The 21,840-nt window shown below is 44.8% G+C and overlaps 1 protein-coding gene across 2 annotated transcripts in view; it reads left to right on the top strand.

The window, feature by feature from the left end:
* Positions 1-21,840, top strand: part of TEAD2 (TEA domain transcription factor 2) — a 105,816-nt gene that overhangs the window by 25,073 nt on the left and 58,903 nt on the right. For both annotated transcript variants that reach the window (XM_088450920.1, XM_088450921.1), the window contains exon 2: positions 19,542-19,810. In XM_088450920.1, coding sequence (XP_088307046.1) covers positions 19,609-19,810 — 202 coding nt within the window. In that variant the 5' untranslated portion in view covers positions 19,542-19,608. The remainder of the gene's footprint in view (positions 1-19,541; positions 19,811-21,840) is intronic.

The raw sequence follows: 21,840 nt of genomic DNA, 5'->3' as shown, positions 1-21,840 counted from the left end.
TCGCGATGGTGATCACCATCGGGGCTTACGACCAGACCCTAAGGTTGGGTCTGGGCACTCCTAAGCCCCAGGGAGCTTTCTGCTCTGATGGAGGAGGAAGCTCCCCACTGACATCACTGATGATGTCAGTGCGGCCGCCCACAAAACGGTAGGAGTTCGTTAAGGAACGCCTCCATTTTGGAAACCACCCCCCTGGCCCGCCTACCAAACGGGGCAAGCTGCCCCTTTGGTAGCGAGCTCCGGAGCAACAGAGTTTCTCTGTCGCTCCGGGGCTTGCACAAGCGCAGTGGGGCCGCTGCGCGTGCGTAGGACTGACCAGTCGAGTTGGTTACGAGCGCATTGGCGCTTGCGACTGACTCTGAATAAGGTCCTGTATTCCCTCCTCTGGTCTGCTTGTATGACCTGCCTGCATTGTGTAGAGTAGGGATGTCCATTGAGGCACACACCACCAATGATTTAAAGCCATCAGTAGGAAACCATTGATTGTTGTGTGCTATGCAGAACACAGCCACCCATGCCATAACTCTCACATTAGGCCTCCCGCATCGATGGCTTAAACACTTGCCATCGGTCACATACCATCGATAATCGATGACCATCACTTTTATAGAGGAGGTATTTTAACACTGACTGAAGTGAGCTGCTACTCTTCATCTTTATCCTCTTCTTTAATACTAAACCAGAGAATAAGTTACAATGAGTTCAAGAGCAACCACCGGGTGGCCACAGGTGAAGGCTTTCCGGGCCTGTAGTTGCTGTAATATTGCTGATGCCGTCATGTGTACCTCTCACCTCCGGGTCCTGTAACCGTTTTGCGCCCTGCAACAGTGGCAGTCCCACCACTGCCAGTAACCTGTTACCTGCCCTTCAGCTGTTCTTTAACCTCTGTGAGCAGGGTTGGACTAGCCCACAGGGGTACAGGGGAAATCCCCGGTGGGCCCCACTGCCTGAGGTCCCTACCACTTGCTCTAATGTCAGTTTCAGACTGTGCACTTGAACTAAACATTGTTATTCTATTAGAGGGTCAGTTAAATGGTCACTAATGTCTGTCCAAGCTTCTGTGGAGGCTGGCCTCATCCCCTAACCATGCCCCAAAGCATGGGCCCTTACCACTGGATTCCCCCAGTGGGCCCTTCATGCTCCAGTCCGACACTGTGTGTGAGTCTATATGCCTGCTTCATTTCAATGTGAGACAGCATTCAGTATAAAGCATACTTGCATTCAGAAGAGCTGACCCATGTTCCCTTTATCCTCCTCCCCTACTCTGTGAAAGAGTCTGAGATTTCTATCAATAACCACTTCCTGCCTCTCCAAACTCTCCTGTAACCCCCCCCCTAGAAAACAAAACCTAAATCCCCACTACAAACACAGCCAGATCTGACTCTCCCTTCTAGACCTTCCTACAGCCCACTCCCCTTCCTACTCTCAGCTGCCTCTTTCTGTACAAGTAACTGTGCTGCTGGCAGAAAATCTGCTTATCTCACTAGTTAAACAGTGTAGTTTACACCTCCAGGGCTGCACAATCTGCACTGATAATACTCCTTGTTTTTATTTACATTTGTATGTATAGAATTCACAAGACTCACATCAGTGTCTCAAAAGGACATTTGACTTTTATTTTTATTTTTTTAATGAAACTGCTCTTTGTGACAGATTTTTTTTTTTTATACTTTCTCCTTGTATTTTTAGTGTTCCACTTAAATATTAAATAAGAATGATTTTAAGCTAAAACGGACATCACTTTTTATTCTAGTATTTCCGCTCTTTTCCAAACCAAAATCTTCTTGTATTATTTTTTTGTGTTTTCGTATTGATAATCCTGTTATGAGTTCCAAAAGTCAAATTTAATTTTAGCAAGTGCTATTATTATTATTATCTGTTTGCGAGTGTGTGCTTTATTATTTTTATTGTATTTTATAGCTAATAGTGATGTACAGCTATACGGTATTTATAAAGAGCGAACAACAGCAATGCTGTACAATGCAGGAAAATTGTAATGCAAACAGGTCACAAACTGTGAACTTAACACTGAAACATGAGGTGTAGAATCCCTGCATTTATGAGTTTACAATCTGATGGGAGAGATAAGATGTAGATAGAAGGGGATTTACTGGGTTAAGGTTTAGTGGAAGTGAGTTCTTTTTCTCTACTGCATTCACCAGTGAGCACTGCAAGGACATCCAGTCAGGGTAGAGCCTCCCCTGTCATACTCCCTCCCCTGTCATACTCCCTGTCATGCTTCAGAGTTTTGATATAAAAACTGTGTTTATAGTATGTATGCTCCCCAGGAATTGACCGCACAGCACGTCACTGGAACACTATGGGGTCAATCCTATTAAGTGCGAGTTACCGTTGCAACGGCATTAAAACACCGGCAACGGCCCGGCACCTAGCACTCTTCGCGACTTGATCCAAGCCCGAATTCTCAGAATTATGCTCTGAGCCCTATGGGTTTGCAAGCAAAATTCAGCCAATCCAGGCTGCTGTAATGTGCAGCCATTGCCGCGTTGACTCGCATCGGCGACATTATAGCGACTAATAGGATTGAACCCACAGACAGTGTAATGGTTAGCGTTACTGCCTCACAGCATTGAGGTCGTGGTGTTCGATTCCCACCACGGCCCTAACTGTGTGGAGTTTGTACATTCTCCCTGTGCTTGCGTGGGTTTCCTCCGGGTACTCCGGTTTCCTCCCACACTCCAAAAATATACTGGTAGATTAATTGGCTCCAAACATAAATTAACCCTAGTGTGTATGTGTGTGAGCATGTGATAGTGAACATAGATTGTAAGCTCCACTGGGGCAGGGACTGATGTGAATGGCCAACTATTCTCTGTAAAGCGCTGCGGAATATGTGTGCACTATATAAATAATTGGTAATAAATAAACCCTATGTATGTATAATACTTGTCTACAGCTCGCTACTTCAGGGGGCAGGGCCGGGCTTTCATGTCATTAGGCCACGTCGCAGTAAAATGGCGCGATTTGTGGGGGCGGGGCATTTCCTGGGGAGCATTGGAAAGTAAGCGTTGATTTTTCTTAAGTTTTGTTTCCTTTTTTCTTCCAATTATCTGTAAAATCTTGGAGCTGCAGGCTTATGTACTTCGGCACCACGATTTCTAACCAGAGGTCTTTTTATCCTATATATGTAAAGGTTTACATATATACACTGTTTTATAAAGAAGCATGTATTGTTTGTTTATTTGTTTTTATGTAAAGAAAATGATCCATTTAATGGCTGCAAATACCATTAATATTTTTCTTTTTAACTGTGACTTCCCTAATGCCACAATAAAGGGCAGTATTCTTTTATGAGCATTAAATGTGGCACGCGATCTGGTGATAGTCTCAGGATCAAAGGTTGAGGCACCGAGAGTGTCTAAACCTTGTATATATTTGGCATGGAAACTTTTCTTGTTTAGATTGTTTGACAGCTCTGTGCACAGTGGAGAGTGGAGGCAAGAAAGTTTTAAGAGAGAAGAATAAAACAAAGGTTTGACAGGAGCGACGACACAGGATCAAAGGATCGGAAACGAGACCATTAAGCAGTGAGCTGCTTCCATTTTTTACTTCTTGTTTGGCCCAAGAATTTTTGAAACCTATTAATGCCTAATGTTCTTATTGGAACTGTTGTTTTTTTTTTTTTAATCGGGGTATTTAAATGGCACTCCCACCATTGATGATCTACAACACACTACAATATAGGTACAAGTGGTGACATTCAGTTTGATCCGTTTCACCGAAATAAGGCTGACCTAGTAGCATGAATGGCCATTTATCCTACCTGAACAGTATTTAAGTCAGATGTTTCAGAGTCAAATAGACAGGATCGAAGATTTCTGTACGTGTGGAGATGCTTGAAGGCACATCTGGTGGTGGACTGTTCTTTGTGACTGGATCTCAGCGTTTATGGTCAGCTTTATGCATTTTCACTTAATGTGAGTAAAATTCTACCACCATCATTTGTTCTTATTGCCCTTGTTTTTGACAACAGACAAGCTCTTGTCTTTGCCTTGGATTCAACTGTTTGTACACAGCAGATCTAGCCAATGGCAAAGAGAGACACACCTGCCGTGACCAATGAAATATCTGATACCACCGCTCCACTGAAAAAAGTCTGAATTGAGAATGTGTATTTTTCACGGAATTTAGTTTTTCCAGAGCTAGAGAATGGCATTCATCGCTAATGAAATTCTACATTTGTACAATTCCTGTTCTGTATGAGAAGTCTTTGAAAGTGGAAATTCCATTTTCTTTCGACATTCAAACTGACCGTAGGAAATGACTGGTCGGAAGCATAGGTATAGTTCACACATTAAGACTACATCCCCCACACACAGTTTGCTGCTGTGAGAGACCTGAGTTAATGAATGATGCATGATAAATAACAAAATGTAACTTTTTTATCGTCATCTTCATCGTCGTCATCATCATCTATAGTCTTCATCATCATCATCTGTAGTCATCTTTCCTAGATTGTCAGCTTTTTCTAGTAGCCAGTTCGGTCTCCTTTTTTTTTTTTTTTTTTTTGTTTTGCTTTTTCCTTTTGCCTTGGACATTTTTCATTACAGGTTGAGTCTCCCATATCCAAATGTTCCGAAATACGGAATATTTTTAGCATGACTGAGATAGTGAAACCTTTTGCGTTTTGATGGTTCAATGTACACAAACTTTGTCTAAGGCACACAATTATTAAAAATAAACTATAAATTATCTTCAGGCTGTGTGTATAAGGTGTATATGACACATAAATTAATTTCATGTTTATACACAAACTTTGTTTGAGCCATAAAATGATTGAAAATATTGTATAAAATGACAAGGCAGGCTGTGTGTATAAGGTGTATATAAAACATAAATGCATTTCTGTGTTTTAGATTTGGGTCCCATTCCCAAGATATTTCATTATGGTATTCAAATATTCCAAAATACGGAATATTCCGATATGCAAAATACCCCTGGTCCCAAGCATTTTGGGTATGGGAGACTCAACCTGTACTAGTAAAAAGATTTAGGTTATTTTTGTGGGAGTGGTTGGATTTGAAATCTTTATTAATAAACTGTCTTTACAACCTTTGTGAGTTTCAGTGCCCTCCTCTTTGCCCTTGATGCTCTCTGTATACTGTAATCTCACTCCTGCATCTCCAGATTGTATGTGAAGCAGCTGCCCGGAGCAAGTCCACCTGTTCTGCGCTAAGATTGGAGAGCAGGAGGCCTGGCGTGTCAGTGCTGCTTGACAGGCTGCCCACGGTGTGTGCGGGGGTGTGCAAGCTCTAAGGAGAGATTGTGGGGAGACAAGGGTGTAACACAGTCCTCATCCCCCCCCTCTTTTTTTTTTTTTTTGTGTGTGTGTGTATAGGTATGTATGTATATATTTATTTAACTAAAAATGAGGCCAAAAGTGTTCTCGGCTGCAAAAGTTATGGGTTACACAGCGTTACTAGTTTAACAGTGACTGGTTTTGAAACTGCCAAGGCATTAAAGGACTGGTTTTGATTTAAGCCGTCTGATGAGACCGATAAGTTCAGTAAAAACTGTAAAGCCTATACCTGGAGGGTGAAAATGTGCATTGTGTTGTCATGTCTTTAAGACTGTCGCAGGTTTTGATACTGCATAAGAATGCTTATTACAGAGCTTGAGGCCAGGCACATGACAAAAATTGTTAATCGTGCCAACAGCCCTTTTCGGAGCGCCAGGTCTCGTGCGATCTGCTTGCACCAAGTGTCTTTTTTTTTTTTGGCCTGAAAATGTGACTTAGTCGCAGTCGTATGCCAATGAGACACTTTTCGGGCAATAAATATGCTCGGCGCAAGCAGATAAGGCGTCTTGTGCCGCATGACGTATTGAGGCTAGGTGTATAGAAAGCATCTGTAGATAAGTTTCAAAATATGATTGAATTTGACAAACCCAGGCAGCCATTTTGTGTGAATGCATGTATGGGAATGGAGCCTAGAGATTCATGAAGAACCATTGACATCCCTTATACCACGCTTGCCGACATTCTGGCTGACCCTTCCTGGAGGGAGCAGCCAGATCGGCATAGCAGAGAGGCGTGGCCGGACAGCTTACCCGCATTTGTGGGCGTGGCCATGGGATCACGTGATTTTGGCCCCGTCCCCTATACAAAATGACAAAATTACCAGAACTCAGCGTGAATCGCATCATCAGCCTCCCCCGCTGCAGGGGTTTCTCTTGTAACCATGTGGGGGGGCGGAGGGGTCGGCAGGCCGCCGGGAAGCTTGTATGCCTTTCCGGGAGGCCGGGAACGACACCCGATTTTCGAGAGGCTCCTGGCCCAATTGGGAGGGTAGGCAAGTATGCCTTATATGTTGGTAGGAGTTAGAGGTGAGCAGTTCAGTTTTTTTAGAAAACTAAACACACAAACTTTGGGGTTCTGAGTAGAATTGAGTCCTGAATTAGGTCTCGCAATTCGAAACTCTGATTTAAAAACCGGAAGTCGTGTGCTTTGGATTGCATTTAAGTCCCTGCCTCATGATTCCAGGTGCTGTGAGGTGGTCAAAATTGACTGGAAATGAATGTTCGTGATATTAATAATATTATAGGAACAAAAACAGGTCCAAGTTACATGATTTTAGCTGTTTTTGGGAGAGATTTATCAAAGCTTGGAGAGAGATACTAGAAGTACTGTACTAACCAATCGGCTTCTAACTGTCATTTTACAGGCTGTGTTTTAAAAATGACAGCAGCTGATTGGTTGGTACATAATCTCTCTCCACTTATCTTCTTTTTTTTTTTTTTTTTACATTCTTTTTTAAAGAAATCCAAAACCGAATCCGAACCACAACACTTTAGGGTGGTTTTGTCAAAACCAAAACACAGGGGTCTGCATCTACACACATGTCTAGTAGGAATCTGAGTGGTCATAACTTTGTTCAGCACAGAAAATGGCTGCCTCCACTATGTTTCCGGTTGTCAAGTACCACTAACAGTGCATGTTTTCCAAGTGATCTCATAAGTGCCACCAGTGGATCTTATATAATGTGTCGGCAAGTAATGAATACATGTGTGCTCCAGCAACGGGATATGGAAAACGTGCTAATAGCAGTCCCTGAGGACTGGATTTCAGGAACCCTGATGTAGATGACAGGTGTGCTTTAAAATGAGATGTGTCCAAACAAATCCTAGAGGCTAGTATTCCTAGAGGGCTTGGCTACTCTTCAGGGTTTGTTTTGGTAAATTAAGAATGTATTGTAAGTAACCTGCAGAACAACAGCACCTTTAGAAAATCATGTTGTATGCCAGGACTAACCTGCACCGCAGAAGTTTAGAACTTTATTGCGTCTATTTGAAATGTAGTCTACTGCAGTGTCACAGCAAAGATTACTTCTTAATTGGTCATGATTATTTTAATGATCTGTCCTGGGGTAATGCTGATCTTGATCACTATTATTAGTGATTATTTTTTTTCCAACAAATTTTTTTTTTTTTCCTTTGGCACGGGAAACCATTATTTTTTTTGTTTAACTAATATGAAAATAATATTTTGGGCATTTAATTATATGGATGCCACTTCAAACATGTACTTGGTCCTCCTGTCATTGGTATATCTGTAGTTCTGCACCACTGCACTTTACACAGCCACAACACTGAAGATGATCTCCTCAGTTCAGCTCCCTGCAATTTCTCCTTTATCCTCAGGCCAGACCTTGCCCACCTAATTTTCTGTGTCCACTGTGCAACATGCAGTGAAGGCCTTTTTAGGAATTTTCTGATTTAACCCAAGAACATTAAATGATCAATCAAACCATAAAGTTCACCTCTGTCTACAACACATCAGAATCCAGTTTTGTCCCACAGGCTTACTTTCAGTATAAAAAGCAGATTAATAAACATTTGAGAAAATGCCCAGTGACATTGAAATTTGAATTCAGAAATTCAAATAGATCTGAAATTATGGGCAGTGCTGAAACTAGGGGGTGGGCGTGGTGCCCCTGCTCAGGACCTAGGGAGTGGCACTATAGCATCCCTGGTGGTACATCCTGAGGACACTCTGGCACTCAGCTTCTTCCTGGTCCCGGCGGCCTGCCCCTCATTCTTATGTCACATGTGTAGGGTGCAGGCCTGGCCCAGGGAACATTATCGCCCTGATTGTTGGCATTATGGGTCCAAATTAAAGTCAGAACAAAGTAGTTCAGAAGTAGCCATTCAGGTAGTTGTAAGATTACATAAGACAGCAAATACTTTTTAACATTCACATTATCTTTAAGCTGTGCACTTAAGAAGTATAATAAAATACTGTGCCTTATGCAATGTAGTCTTCCTCTTAAAGCTAAAATGGACTGTTCTAAGTTTTGTAACTTTTTTTAAGTTAAAAAGCAGCCTGTAGTATGATTATATTTAGCTGATGAGGCACTTGTTTGGTAAGAATTGTTCATGAATTGTGTTAAAGAAACTATGGGCCCCATTTACTAACTAACACAAATACCAGCGGAAATTTTCATTTAGTATCGCTGTGATACTAACGAAAATTCCACTGGTATTTAGTAATACTTACCCCTCCGGTCAAGTGAAGTACTCAGTGAGGTCCTCCGCTGCGCTGCTGGCCAGTGACTGGGCTTGAGTGTTATGCGCATGTGCGACGGTCCGTCTGCGCATGCGCAGGACACGGAGACCCGGCAGTGCCTGGAAGGATTCGCTGAAACCGGAAAGGCACCGCCTGGTCTACATTGCCGGCAATGGGGCCCTCATCGCTGTCACCATCTAAAAGATGGCGAGAGCGCTGCTGTAAAAGCATCGGTAATCTAAGATTAACGCGGTTTACTAAATACAGGAAGATGGTATAACCCCTTTAGCGAGTGCTAAAGGGGTTATATTTTGTTAGTAAATGGGGCCCTATATCCGTTCCTGGGGATACCTCATAAGTGGCTGAAGAAAATTGACAAAATCTTGGGAGTATATTTACTAAAGTGCAGGTTTATAAAAGTGTAGCTGTTGCCCATAGCAACCAATCAGATTCTAGCTATTATCTTCTAGAAGGCGCTAGGATCACTAGATAAATGATATATGAAGTAGAATTTGATTGGTTGCTATGGGCAACAACTCCACTTCTAAACTTTAGTGTATATACCCCCTGGTGTTTAAATGTGTTCTATTGACATTTCATTAGAATTTGCTACAGATTTTAACTAATAACACTATAAATTATAATTTGTAAGGGTGAAAAAGAGGAATGGGTATGAAATACCGCCGGCCGCATGGCCGGCGGTTCGATTCCCGTCAGCGGCAGCCCGACAGGAGCAGAGTGCGACGCAGCGGAAGCCTGACAGCGCTGGAAATCCCGATCGTGGATCGGTAAGTATCCACTAACCTAACCCTCCTTAGGGGTGCCTAACCCTAACTTCCCCCCAAGTGCCTAACCCTAACCACCCCCTTCCCCGCTGCCTAAACCTAAGTCCCCCCCCGGGGGTGCCTGACCCTAACCCTCCCTCCCCCTAGCCTAACCCTCCCGGGGGGGTGCCTAATGGTAAGTCCCCCCCGGGAGCCCTAACCCTCCCCCCCCGCGGCTGTCCGCTCGCGGTGCCCGGCATCACTACGATCGTGATGCCGGGCGCTAGTCTCCCGGCGTCGGGGAAATGCGGGCGTCTACATCTAGACACCCGGCATTTCACCCTTGCCGGGATAAGACAGTCGGGAAGCCGGCTGCCGGTATATAGGCAGTCGGCTTCCCGATTGCTTCCCGAAAAAGATCATCCCCCTGCCCCAACTATGGGAATTTAAGAGTCATTTCAGTTCATTATAATGGTTGTGAAGTGTATCCAGAAAGGAAAGGTTTGTTGAAGCTTTTAATAATATGAATTGTATTCTTTATTAACTCTTTTCTTTGGTATCCGTAGCATTTTTGACAGCCCTATAAAACTATATAGGTTCTATGTTTAAAAGGCGGCTGTGCCCCATCCCTGCCAGTGACTCCAATGTCATGGGCTTATTTCACACCTGCTGCAGTCTGGCAGCCTGACAGACCCTCTCATTGCGGCCGAGGTCAACCTGTCCTTGTATTCTAAGAACTGCCCACCGGCCGGGAAAAGGCTGCCTGTTCTGTGGTGTTGTGTGGGTAGGTTGTCTGAGTTAAAGACAATTGTTTTTGTTTTTTTTTCCCCTTTGCTTCCTTGTTTGACATTGTTCGCCCATTATACATTGCTGTAAGCGCAACAAATTATTGCAATAAAATGACATGTTAATTTGCAGTTTTGTTGTTAAACCAAACTGAAGAAATGGTGAAGATTACACTAAAGGGATTGTTTTTAAAAGTCCCCTGTATTTGAAAAAGTATTTATAAAACAAAGATCTATGCAATGCTCAGCAAATTGATCCCTGTACAGCATAGCGCATAAGAAAAGCTGAAAATACGCTTTTAAATGTGGGGCCATTTTATAAATTTTTTATAAATGGTTGTAGCAGTCTTCTTTTGGGTAATTGTATTGATTTTGATATGTTTCATGTTCATTACGTGTGTGCGTGTGTTAAACAGCGGACACAGTCATCCTCTTGGAGAGATGAAATTCTTCATCTGTGTTTAGAATGTCTCACTTCTGTGCTTACTATATTCTCCATAGATTTATTTAAGATCACTTAAATGCCAGTATTATAAGGCATTTGGGGAGGGAGCAGTATATTTGTAAGAGACCAGTAAACAGAGAATGCTAGTTGCTACAACAGATAAGCTCCTGGATCAGAAATAAACCTGGCTACACATGCAAGTGGTCCGATATTACAAACTGTTTGGTTCTAAGCAATCTTAGGGGTCTATTTACTAAGCCTTAGATGGCAATAGAGTACCAGCCAATCAGCTCCTAACTGCCATGTAACAGGCTGTGTTTGAAAGGAGCTGGTTGGTTGGCTCTTTATCGCCATCCACTTTATCTCCCTCAAAGGCTTAGTACAGTGGTTCCCAAACTGGGTGCCGTGGAACCCTTCACGTTGGTGGTCCAGTACCAAATAAAATGATCTTTAGCCAGTGTGATGGGCAAAACCTGATGACTGCCAAGACAAAAAAAAAAGCACAGCCCTGTCAACCACCACATAACTGAACCTAAGGGTATACCACAGGGCCGGCTCTAGGGGTGTTCGAACAGTGCGGTCGCACAGGGGCGTCACCCATAGAGGGCGCACCCCTCCCCAACATCCTGATTTCAGCGGGACAGTACCGTCCCACTGTTCCACCCGAGGGCCGAAGTGGCCCTTGGGTGCTCAAATCGAGAGGTTGGGGACCCCCACCGCCGCAGCTGTGCGGCGGTACCGGACCCTGGAGTGTGAATGGATGCAGTGCGCATGCGCGCGGCATCCATTCACAGATTGGAGAGGGCTGGGGGAAGCCCAGCCAGTGACGGAGGGCTGGGCTTTACCCCCAGCCTGACGTTATTTGTCATGGCACGCCTCCAAATAGTGTCACTTAGGGGGCGTGGCCTATGGTAATGAGGCCACGCTCCCAATTTCGGTCGATTGCAGGGCACTATGTACCGGGCATACACAGGGTGCTCAGACCCCTGGAGCCGGCCCTGGTATACCATACTGTATAAGCACAATATTTGCTAAATTTCTCAGTAAAAACTTTTGGCTCAGGGGTGCCATGATTCAAAAAAGTTTGGGAACCACTGTACATAGACTCCCATGATGCCTAATAATCTATTAAAAATCAATCACATGATTGCCATGTTGGTTGGAAAATTATATAAAATGCCTTTACCAATTGGATAATCTTCTGACTTGGATTTAGTGACCCTATGGAAGAGATGCATCAATCTGTAGCTATCATTATATAGAATATACTTAGTAAATGATAGCTAGTTAGTTTAGTTGTTATGGCAACTTCTCCACCCGTCCTTTTTAGTAGGATTCTTAGATCTTCCCTCCCTCATACTGTTTTTACTAGTAGGCTTATTTTCAATGTATTTTGAGAATATTCAGCAATTGATTTGGCCATAGCTCATTCTGGGATGAAGTAGGCATACTGACGGTCAGGATGCCGGCAGCTAGAATCCCTTTGCCGGAATCCCGGCAGCAGTCTGAATCCTGACCACTGGCATCCCGACGATTATGGTTATGCACTATCGAGGAGGGTCAGAATTAGGCTGCAGGGTCGGGTTAGGGTTAAGCTGTGGGAGGAGAGGGTTAGGGTTTGGCTGCCGGGGGGGGGGGGGGGAGGAGGGTTAGGGTTTGGCTGCGGGAGGGGGGGTTAGGCTGCGGGAGGGTGAGGGTTAGGCTGCGTGAGGGGAGGGTTAGGCTGCAGGAGCGGAGGGTTAGGGTTTGGCTGTGGGAGGGAAAAGTTAGGGTTCGGCTGCGGGAGGGGAGGTTCGGCTGCGGGAGGGTGAGGGTTAGGCTGCGGGGGGTGGTTAGGCTGCGTGAGGGGAGGGTTAGGGTTAACCTGCAGGGGGGGGTTAGGGTTAGGCTGTGAGAAAGGTGGGTGGGTTAGGGTAAGGGCTACTTAACAAATGCTCTCTGGACTCTAGTGTCGGTATGCCACTGTCTGTATTCTGACCGTTGGCATCCTAACTGCTAGGATCCCGTACCCAACCCTTCTGTAGGGTCTAGACTAGAATTAAAACAAATGGGAGTTGCCATATTGATTTCTTATGCTTTTATGCAATTATGGTAATTGACTCCTAGTGGATTAAATTATATTAGAGTGTTTGCTTGGCAGTAATGTCTCTATGAGCCGTATTCAATTTGAGCCGAGCCGCAATACTTTTTCGCGTCCCAGACTTTTCGGCTACTTCGCCTGTTTTGGAGGCGGAAAAGTATCGTGCCGCTGTACCTCGTGTTCAATTTGAATGTATTTTTTTTTTCTCCCCCTTTTTCAAAGTCATTTTTTGGGGTGTCCTTAAAAGTTGTTTTTTTTTTTCAAAAAATCTTTTAGACACAGTTTACCTTTGGGGGACTGTCTGAAGGCTGCACAGGGGTTCCCGCAACGTTGCACCCCAAATCCCCAATTCTGCAGTTTTTTCCTCTTGCTATTCATAGGCAAAACTTTTTCGCCTAGTACATTGCATTTACTTTCCACCTAGGCGGAAGGTCTTTCAAATTGAATACGGGGTACATGCAAAACCGGCAAAAATAACGTCATCGGTGAAAAAGTACCGCGGATCCGGACTTTTCGCCTCAAATTGAATACGGGCCTATGGGCCTGATTCAGAGCCGCTGGCAAAAAGCGAGCTCTCTCTCTGAATCAGGGCAGCCGCTTTTTTTTTTTTTTTTTTATATATATATCGGCCTCCTGGCCGCTCGTATAGCTGCGAACAGCCCGGTGATGGTCGCGACCATCTGACTTGCGACAAGATCCTTGTGGTAGGGTCTCGTTCCCGCAAGCCCCAGTGAGCTTCTGGCTCATCACCACATCGTGATGTCAGTGGGGCCGCCCCCAAATGGCTGGCGTTCTATCGGCTCCGTTTGGCCAGACACCCCCCCCACCCCGACTCGCCTAACAAACGGGGCGAGCTGTCAATCAACATGGTCAGCCACCCCTTTTGGATGCGAGCGCCGGAGAGAGTGATTTCTCGCTTGCTCCGGTGCTCGCGCAGTGCGAGCAGGTCTGAATCAGGCCCTATGTCTCTTAGGGGGAAATTTCAATCGCCTGGGCTGTAAACCCACGACTTGAGGATCTCTGCTGGCCTCATCCTGAGGTGTGAGCAGAAATCCGGCTAAACTAGTGTGGCGATGCTAGTTACGGGCTTGCCGCATGAGCTAACCGCATCGTGCCCGGAACTTAAGTCGGAAAATGTTGTTTAATGCAACAAAACCCCTGGCATTAGGCGCGGTAAATGGCATCTCTCGACTTAAGTGCTGGACACGATGCAAACAAGTGAATAGCTTTGTGCACTCATTCCCGGCACTAATCAGCGTCGCATTCAATTGAATTCCTCTCTAATGGTGCATACACACTGTCAGACTTGCTAGATCAATGATGAACGATTTTACCAACGATCTCATTAATGATGAACGATTTCTGACCGTATTTAAATGAATGAAATCGTCCAAATCTGACTGCAAACACAGTCGATATCAATTATCGTTATCTGTCATGCGGGCACACGCATCGTTCGTCGATGCATGATGTAACGATTTTTACAATTGTTATCGTTCATATCTTCATATCGTGTGTACCCTCCATTAGAGATTTAAATTTCTTTGTTTTGTGATTAGCAGAAGGGATATTTGGTACTTTTGAGTATAGGATTTTGTTCACTACTTTATCAAAATAAAATGTCAATATAATATTGTTTCTGTGTTTGTATGGAGTTGGGAGTAATGTGTATATGTCTCTTGGCTAGAGCCTTACATGGCAGTTAGGTCTAATGCTGGGTACACACTGGCCAATCAATTGATCGGCCAATATATCTCATACCTCCCAACTGTCCCGCATCCAGCGGGACATTACCGTTTTTCTGGGACTGTCCCGCTGTCCCACCTGCGGGTCGCAATGTCCCGCGGTGTGGGGGAAGTTTGGGAGAGCACAAACCGCTGCTCTGCGTACGGCATCTGTTCTCTTGTGTAAGGAGAGCCTGGGGGCTGCCAGCATCTCGGAGAGTGCTGGGCACGCCCCCAAAGTGACGAAAATGGGGGAAGCCGCGAGGTTCCGCCCCGATTTCAATAGGCTCCAACCCTTTTGCGCAAACCACGCTGCTGTGTGCTGGGCTGCATTGGGAGACTGCAGCATTGGGAGAAAGCAGCAGCCCGAGCAGTCTCCTATGCCAAAGGGGGTGAGTGATCGCGCCCCCCATTGGCTGTGCGATGGGCTGAGGGGCACACAGCGCTCCCCCCTCCCCAGCATGCAGCACCGCGGCGCAAATGTTTTTTCCCCCCTAAGGGGGCGTGGCCACACCTTCCATGATTAGGCAACGCCCCCTACCCGCCCCCAGTCCGGTCCGACCCGCTGCAGCATGCAGATGATGCTGGTCGTTCAGTGTGTAGGAACAGCCATCATCTGCAGATATATCTGTCAGGTGTGTACACACATTTAGCTAGCAGTATCTTTCGTACCAATCTCCCATTTAGGAGGACGCAAGGACAAGAACTTCTGTCATAAATGGTTTTTATTTTACATCACTCAAATAATAAGTTAAACATAGAAGGTTTTCCTAATCTAAGCTAATATCATAATACTTTGTGGTGATCATTGCTTAGGAATGGCAAAGATCGTATTTACTATACAGTAATTGGTACTGGTTTCGAAGTAGTTAAACTAAACAAAACATCTTTAACCAAAGCTGTCAAACAGCCTGAGCTTCTTATTAAAGCCAGGTTAAAAATTAACATCATAATGGTGGTGTGTGGCTGGATTTGTCTGCTGTAAGTAAACTTGCAGACAGATCAATGTCGCAACTAGCAACTCATGATTGCTTCATCTCAGATCTAGGAGTTTTCATGTTTTGTATAAGACCAATGCCAACACTGTCTGTATCAACTAATAAAGATTGCCACACAGACTGCAATGTTTTCAGCAATATTGTTCTGTTAGCCCATTATTGTAGAGCGTTTTCCCTAAACCTGTGCAATTCCACATACTAATCCATTAGAATGGGCAGCATGGCTGAAGTATATCATGGGGTATGAGATACCCCACATAATTCGCCTTCTTGATTTTTTTTTTTTCCCCACCTGGTTCACGTAGCGGTAACAATGACCTCATCTTCTAAGATAATAACTGCACTAAATCCATGTCAGGAAAATATTTCCTACAAAATCTACTAAACCACAATGTTCTCTGCTGGAAACAATTCCTTACGGTTGTAGTAGACTTTAGGATTGTGCCACACGTTTACTGATCTGTATGTCTGCCCACTATTCCTTTCTTCACTGCTTGCCTGCATGTTTTTGCCACTGAACTCACAAGTGCATTGCCGGGTGTGCAGTAGTGAGCATTTAGGGCCTTATTTACGAACGAGTTTTATCACCAAAATGAGGGCTACATTTCACTGTGTATGATAAATGGTGCTCCAGCCAATCAGCTTCCACCAATCAACTGTTCGAAAAATGACAGTTGGGAGCTGATTGGCTGGAGCACCATTTATCATACACAGTGAAATGTATCCCATACTTGCCTACCCTCCCGATTTGGTCGGGAGCCTCCCGAAAATCGGGTGCCGCTCCCGACCTCCCGGGAAGGCAGGCAATCCTCCTGGCCCCCGGCGATGTGTCCGCAATCGCCGCACCCCCCCGCGCTTATAAGAGAAAACCCACGGCAGCAGGGGGGCCGGTGACGCGATTCGCGCTGAATCGCGTTATCGTGGCTCCGCCCCCGGCTGCAGAATGCCATTAATCACGGCATTGTGAAGAGGGGGCGGAGCCACGATGACGCGATCGTGCTACCACGCCCCATGTTCCGCCCCCAATGTTACGTCACCTGCCGGGTCCCGCCCCCTTTGACTGCTTCACACCCCCAGCCATGCATGCCCGACAGCTCCCTCCCGGAAGGAGGGAGCTAAATATCGGCAAGCCTGATGTATCCCTCATTTTGGTGATAAACCTTGTTAGTAAATGGGGGCTTATATGCCTTGTAGTCTGACTATGATATCCCTACACTGTGGAATTCCTATCTGATTGCTTCTCATCATAGCGATGGCAGCTTGCGCCACAGTTTGAAGTTGCTTGCCTGTTTTGCCTTGCACTTCAAATGAATCCCCAGTTATCATGACCTTTATGCACTACCATCCACTGTGGTGCTCTGCTGTTAATGAGTTCCCTCAGAATTTTATGCTGACATCCTGCAGATAGCGTTACTCGTGATTCAAGTGGCTGCCTTGTTCACCACTCTTCCAAAATGGCTGAGTTCTCCACATGTAGCCATGCTAGTTATAATGATAGACAACCAGGGCAGCAAAGTGTTTTTATACATACATGACCTGTGTGGGAGCTCTTGGTTTCAAGATTATTGGTGACCCTCACTTAACCCAGGTGTTTTTGTTTATGTCCATATTATCAACAATTTGCAGAGTGAGACCTTCTCTAATTTCCTGGAACAGTCCTGGATTTGGGAGATTTGCTCCTGTATATTTCCATCCCTGTCAATATGCCTGTGTTTTTTTTGCTTTTTTTTAATATTTGCTGCACAATGCCATTTTCTTGCTCTGTGTATGTTGGGCATCACATTAATTAGTCTGCAAGCTAGTAGGTAAATGTTTTAATGTACAATAAAATAGTAGAGTAATCCAAGTCCATTGCTCATTTATGTTTTGGGCTGTAGTGAGCCAGCTCGAATTTAACAGCATAACAGAATAAGATTAGGTCTAGCCAGCAGTTTTGCTTTTTCTCCCCATTATTTTCAGTACTTGATAATTTTAAGGGCTCCACTTATAGCATGGACTCCGCCCATCTGTCATTCCAGGAATTCGGATCACTTGAGCAAACGGGGAGCTGGCTCAGGATAATAGACTACTAACTTTCCACCCCCAGGAGCTGTGCCCTTAAGCTTTACATAGGCATCAATGTTCTCCAAAGGATTAACACAGCTGGTCAAGTATTTGGCACAACTAATAAAGACTGGCATCCAGCATATAAAGAAAAAATAATTGGTGGAGTCACATTTTAAGTGACCCTCATTTAATCAACCTGTACCTTCATTTAAAATATTTCCATCTCCATAACACTGTGCAGTACAGACCTATAGCAAACCTATCAGATTGTAGTTTTTTTTTTTTTTAAGCACCATTTATAAAATTGCTAACACCTGGTTGCTATGGGTTATGGCATATATCAGGGGTGAGCATTTTTTTCAGCTTGGGGGCCACTTAACACTTTCAGTGAACATGCGAGGGCCGCATGCAAAATAAAAAAAGGCCTGTGTAAGTCCTACTAATGATGATAGTTGCGTATGTAAGAAAAGTGGGCGGAATAGGCTGTATTTTGCTCAACCCCTACTCTAATGGGGCACATCCACTAGCAGACTTTGAAACGACTGCACGAATACGACATTGTAATTGTGCAGTCGTTTCTCAGTCTGTGCTGTGCCTACACTGAACGAGCAGTCGGTCAGTGTAGGCACATCAATCATCCCCTAACATGCTCAACCTGACGTTATCATCAGGTTGACCAGCATGTTCGGGCGATGATTGATGTCGGAAACGACCAGCGGGAGCGCGCTTCGCTGGTTGTTTCCGACATTTACATCCCCGATGTGTGCCCGATTACTGAACGATTGCACGATTACGATGTCTTAATCGTGCAATCGCTCTATGTAATAAAGTAGTGGATGCCCGGGATTACACATAAAAATATCACACAAATTACAATTTCTTGGGAGTACCTGGGCATTTGACTGCTCTTGACGGCCCTAGTCACGTATGCACATATTCCTGGAGACTGGGTAAATTAACAACACAGCGATTTCAAAGCCACTGCGCTTTGGGCGGTTTGGGATTCTGGATTTAAAGGAGCAATAATATTAAATACAAAGCATTATTTAAACCAAAATCTGCTACTAAACTTCCGAGGCAAGCACTCATCAAGTGCTGCTCTGATAGGGGGAGCTGGGAGACCGTCACACAGCAGTGCACCACTGAACTGGTGAGTGTGTAGCCGGGAGCATACAGCTGCTCCTGGCTGCACCAGATTGTTCTCAATGGCGGACGCGGGTCTGATGTACTGTGGCGCAATGACAAGTGGCTGGTCGGGCCACTTGTCATTGTGCAGTGGTGAGAGGCAGTGGGCCAGGTAGGATTAGCTTGCGGGACGTATTTTGCCCACCCCTAGTAAATATGCACAATGTAATTGGATGTGTCAAATTATGCAGAGATGTGCAGGCAGGGGAGGCAGAGCCTTCCCTGTGATACTCCTGAGATTTGATAAGAAAATTATTAGAATAATACGAAGTAGATATTTATAACTTTTATAAACATCTTCTTTGTTTATTGTAATAATTTTTTATAGTTAATACTCACCAGCTTTGTGGAGCTCCCTGGGACTGCAGGGAGACGAGAGATGAGGCAGCAACAGCTCAGCCTCGCTGCTGTATAGTCAGAAACTGCTTGCAGAGCTGGGGGCGGGGCCAGACCATGGGCAGTAAGCTGCACAGAAAAATAACTAATAGAGGCATGCCTCTGAGTATGGGGGGCGTATCTTGAGTACTGATGGACGCCTTGGATGTGTGATGTGACCAGGAAGTGAACTGCAGTGTTTAGAGATTGGAGCTCAGCAGAAGCAAGAGAAGACACAATGATGCAGGTAGGAGAATCAATGGACACCGAAGCTCAGTGTAGTGAGTAAAGAGTTACAGTGAGTAGGGGGTGAGACAGGCTCCCTGCACTCAGACCCATCTCCATGTGTGCCGCGCCGCCATTGACCTCACCACACGTCACTGCTATTGTGTTATTTCTGGCATGATCATTATTTGTTTATAGACTTACAATCACACCCAAGTATGGGTGCATAACAAGATGTGATGCTACAAGTAAAACTGTTTATCCACGGTTAAAAACTGCTTATTACCTTGATTTAAAATTAAATATATTCAGTTTTGATTTTGTTTATAGATCGATTGACATTTGTGTTGTTTTTCATTATATTAATGGGATTGTTCTCTTGTTTTGCAGAATTTGCTGAGTCCTCTTTAGTGGGGCGAGGCTTGGAGGAGCCTCTCCTTTCCCTCCTGTCCCAAGCATGGACCCCAATGGGTGGAGTGAAGCTGGCAGCCCAGCCGAGAGCACGGGGGACTTGGGAGACTCCATGGAGAAGAGCCTAGACAACGACGCAGAAGGCGTGTGGAGTCCAGACATAGAACAGAGCTTCCAGGAGGCGCTGGCTATATACCCGCCATGCGGGAGACGCAAAATCATCTTATCTGATGAAGGCAAGATGTATGGTGAGTTTTCCAGCACACAATTTGTATGGTGATATCATACGGTGCTGTGGGCTTTTGTTGATTTTATTTTTAGGTTTGCTTTGATGTAGTATGTTCCATAGAAAACAACTGTCTGTTTTTGTCAGCATAACCCTAGCAGCTACTCAGTACGTTGTGTGGCATGGACCTTGTATTTCCCCTCTGCCATGCCCTCTTACTGCATATGCTATTCTGAGAATAGCTCCTGGTAACTTTGTTCTTTTAGAATAGTATATTATGTAGAAGGTTGAGTTTTGCAGCTAATAGTGTGAAAAATGGTACATGAGACGGCTGTATATACTTTGTGCATTTCTCAAACAACATCTACCTTTTCTACAGTGGTGCACTGTTCCTGTTGGCTGGACCTGCAGTGCTATCTATGTTGGATGGGGGAAATTCTTGTGTGAAAGACAATCATGCCTAGTCCATGACAAGGTCACTTGTATTCCAAGTTCTATAACTAAAGTCTGGCTATTAAGAATGGTCAGACAAGGATCCTTTATTATGCAGCCTAGGTTCCTAGGGCCCAGTGTGTACTGAGGGTCCCGAACTATTTTCACTTTCACTTTTTTTCTCCTGGCAACTCTTAAAGGGGGTGGAGTAGGTAGGTATAAGAAAACTATTGGGGAATGTTAATTTCCACGTGTCGCAAAGTCACTGCATGAATCCATAGTTCATCATTGAGTATTATTATTACATTTTTATTTATAGGGCGCCTCAAGTGTTCTGCAGCACCGTACAGCATAAAATGCATTTTCCACATATAATAATTAGTCTGTTTTGGCTGTAAAGCTCCCTAATAGGCCCATCATAAAGCAAGATTGCCTAAGCAAACATGTTGCTTAAACGGTTTATTCATGTTCGTTTATACTCAGTGGCAGACATTGGTCAACACCTGACCATTCTATTGTTCTTCTGGAAGTGACACACCCGCGTCTCTAGGGGCAGATTTTATGGCCTGTTGTAAAGCCCAGCGGTTTCTTTTTCTTTCATATACAGATGATTTTATTGTTACTTGATGGTTCTCCAATTTCCCAAGACAAAAGCTAATAACCGTGTTGGGCTTAGTCTATAAGTAGTATATACCTTTATTATTGTATCACTAGTGATGAGCAATGGATCACTGATCCTTGAATTGACCTACCCCGCTATTAGGAAGCAGAATGAGTGTATAACTTTTGAATCCTAGATGTATTTTCTTTTGCCAACTACCTAACGCGTAGTCCCCCCTAAATCCTAACCCTCCCTCCCCGACCCCGCGGCTGTCCACGCCCGGTTTACCTTTGTTCGGTATGCCGGGCGTCGGCTCCCGGCGTAGGTCTGATGACGCCTGTTATTAGTGCCTTGCCGGGATTTGACAGTCGGGAAGCCGGCCGTCGGCTTCCTGACTACATCCCGTATGCATAGTAGGGCCTCCAGTTCACAGTATGCCACAATAATGTGCTAACCAGTTGACATTATGCCCAACTGCAGTGCTCCAAGGTAACAGTGCCACAATGTAGTGCCCCTAGTTCTCAGTATGATAAATTGTAGTGCCCTTGCTCACAATATGGCATATTGTAGTACCCCCAAAGCGACAATGCAAGACCAGGGACTTTTTAAAAATGTTTTTAATTAAGCAAGGCTAGTGACTATATTCAAATATATAAGCCAGGATATTTAAAAAAAAAAATTATATGTGTGTGTATATATATATATATATATATATATATATATATATATAATATTGTTGTCCCGGTGCAGACAGAGTGTCTCATTCAGACCCGCTCTCAAGCGCGTTGATGCTGTGGCCCTGTGCACGCGCAGCGGCCGCACTGCACGTGCGCAAGCCCCGGAGTGAGAGAGAAATTATCTCGCTCCGGGGCTCACTTCAAGAGGGGCGGCTGTTGATGGTGATCGACAGCTCGCACCGTTTTGTAGGCGGGGCGGGTGGCTGGCCAAACGGAGGCGTTCCCGACGGAACGCCTGCCGTTTGGGGGCGGCCCCACTGACACTCGTGATGTCAGTGGTGA

The sequence above is a fragment of the Taudactylus pleione genome, unplaced genomic scaffold, assembly GCF_031769625.1.
Source record: "Taudactylus pleione unplaced genomic scaffold, aTauple2 ptg000535l, whole genome shotgun sequence".
NCBI classification, from domain to species: Eukaryota; Metazoa; Chordata; class Amphibia; order Anura; family Myobatrachidae; genus Taudactylus; species Taudactylus pleione.
The sequence above is the reverse complement of the archived record's forward strand: the minus strand, read 5'-3'. Positions and strand labels throughout refer to the sequence as shown.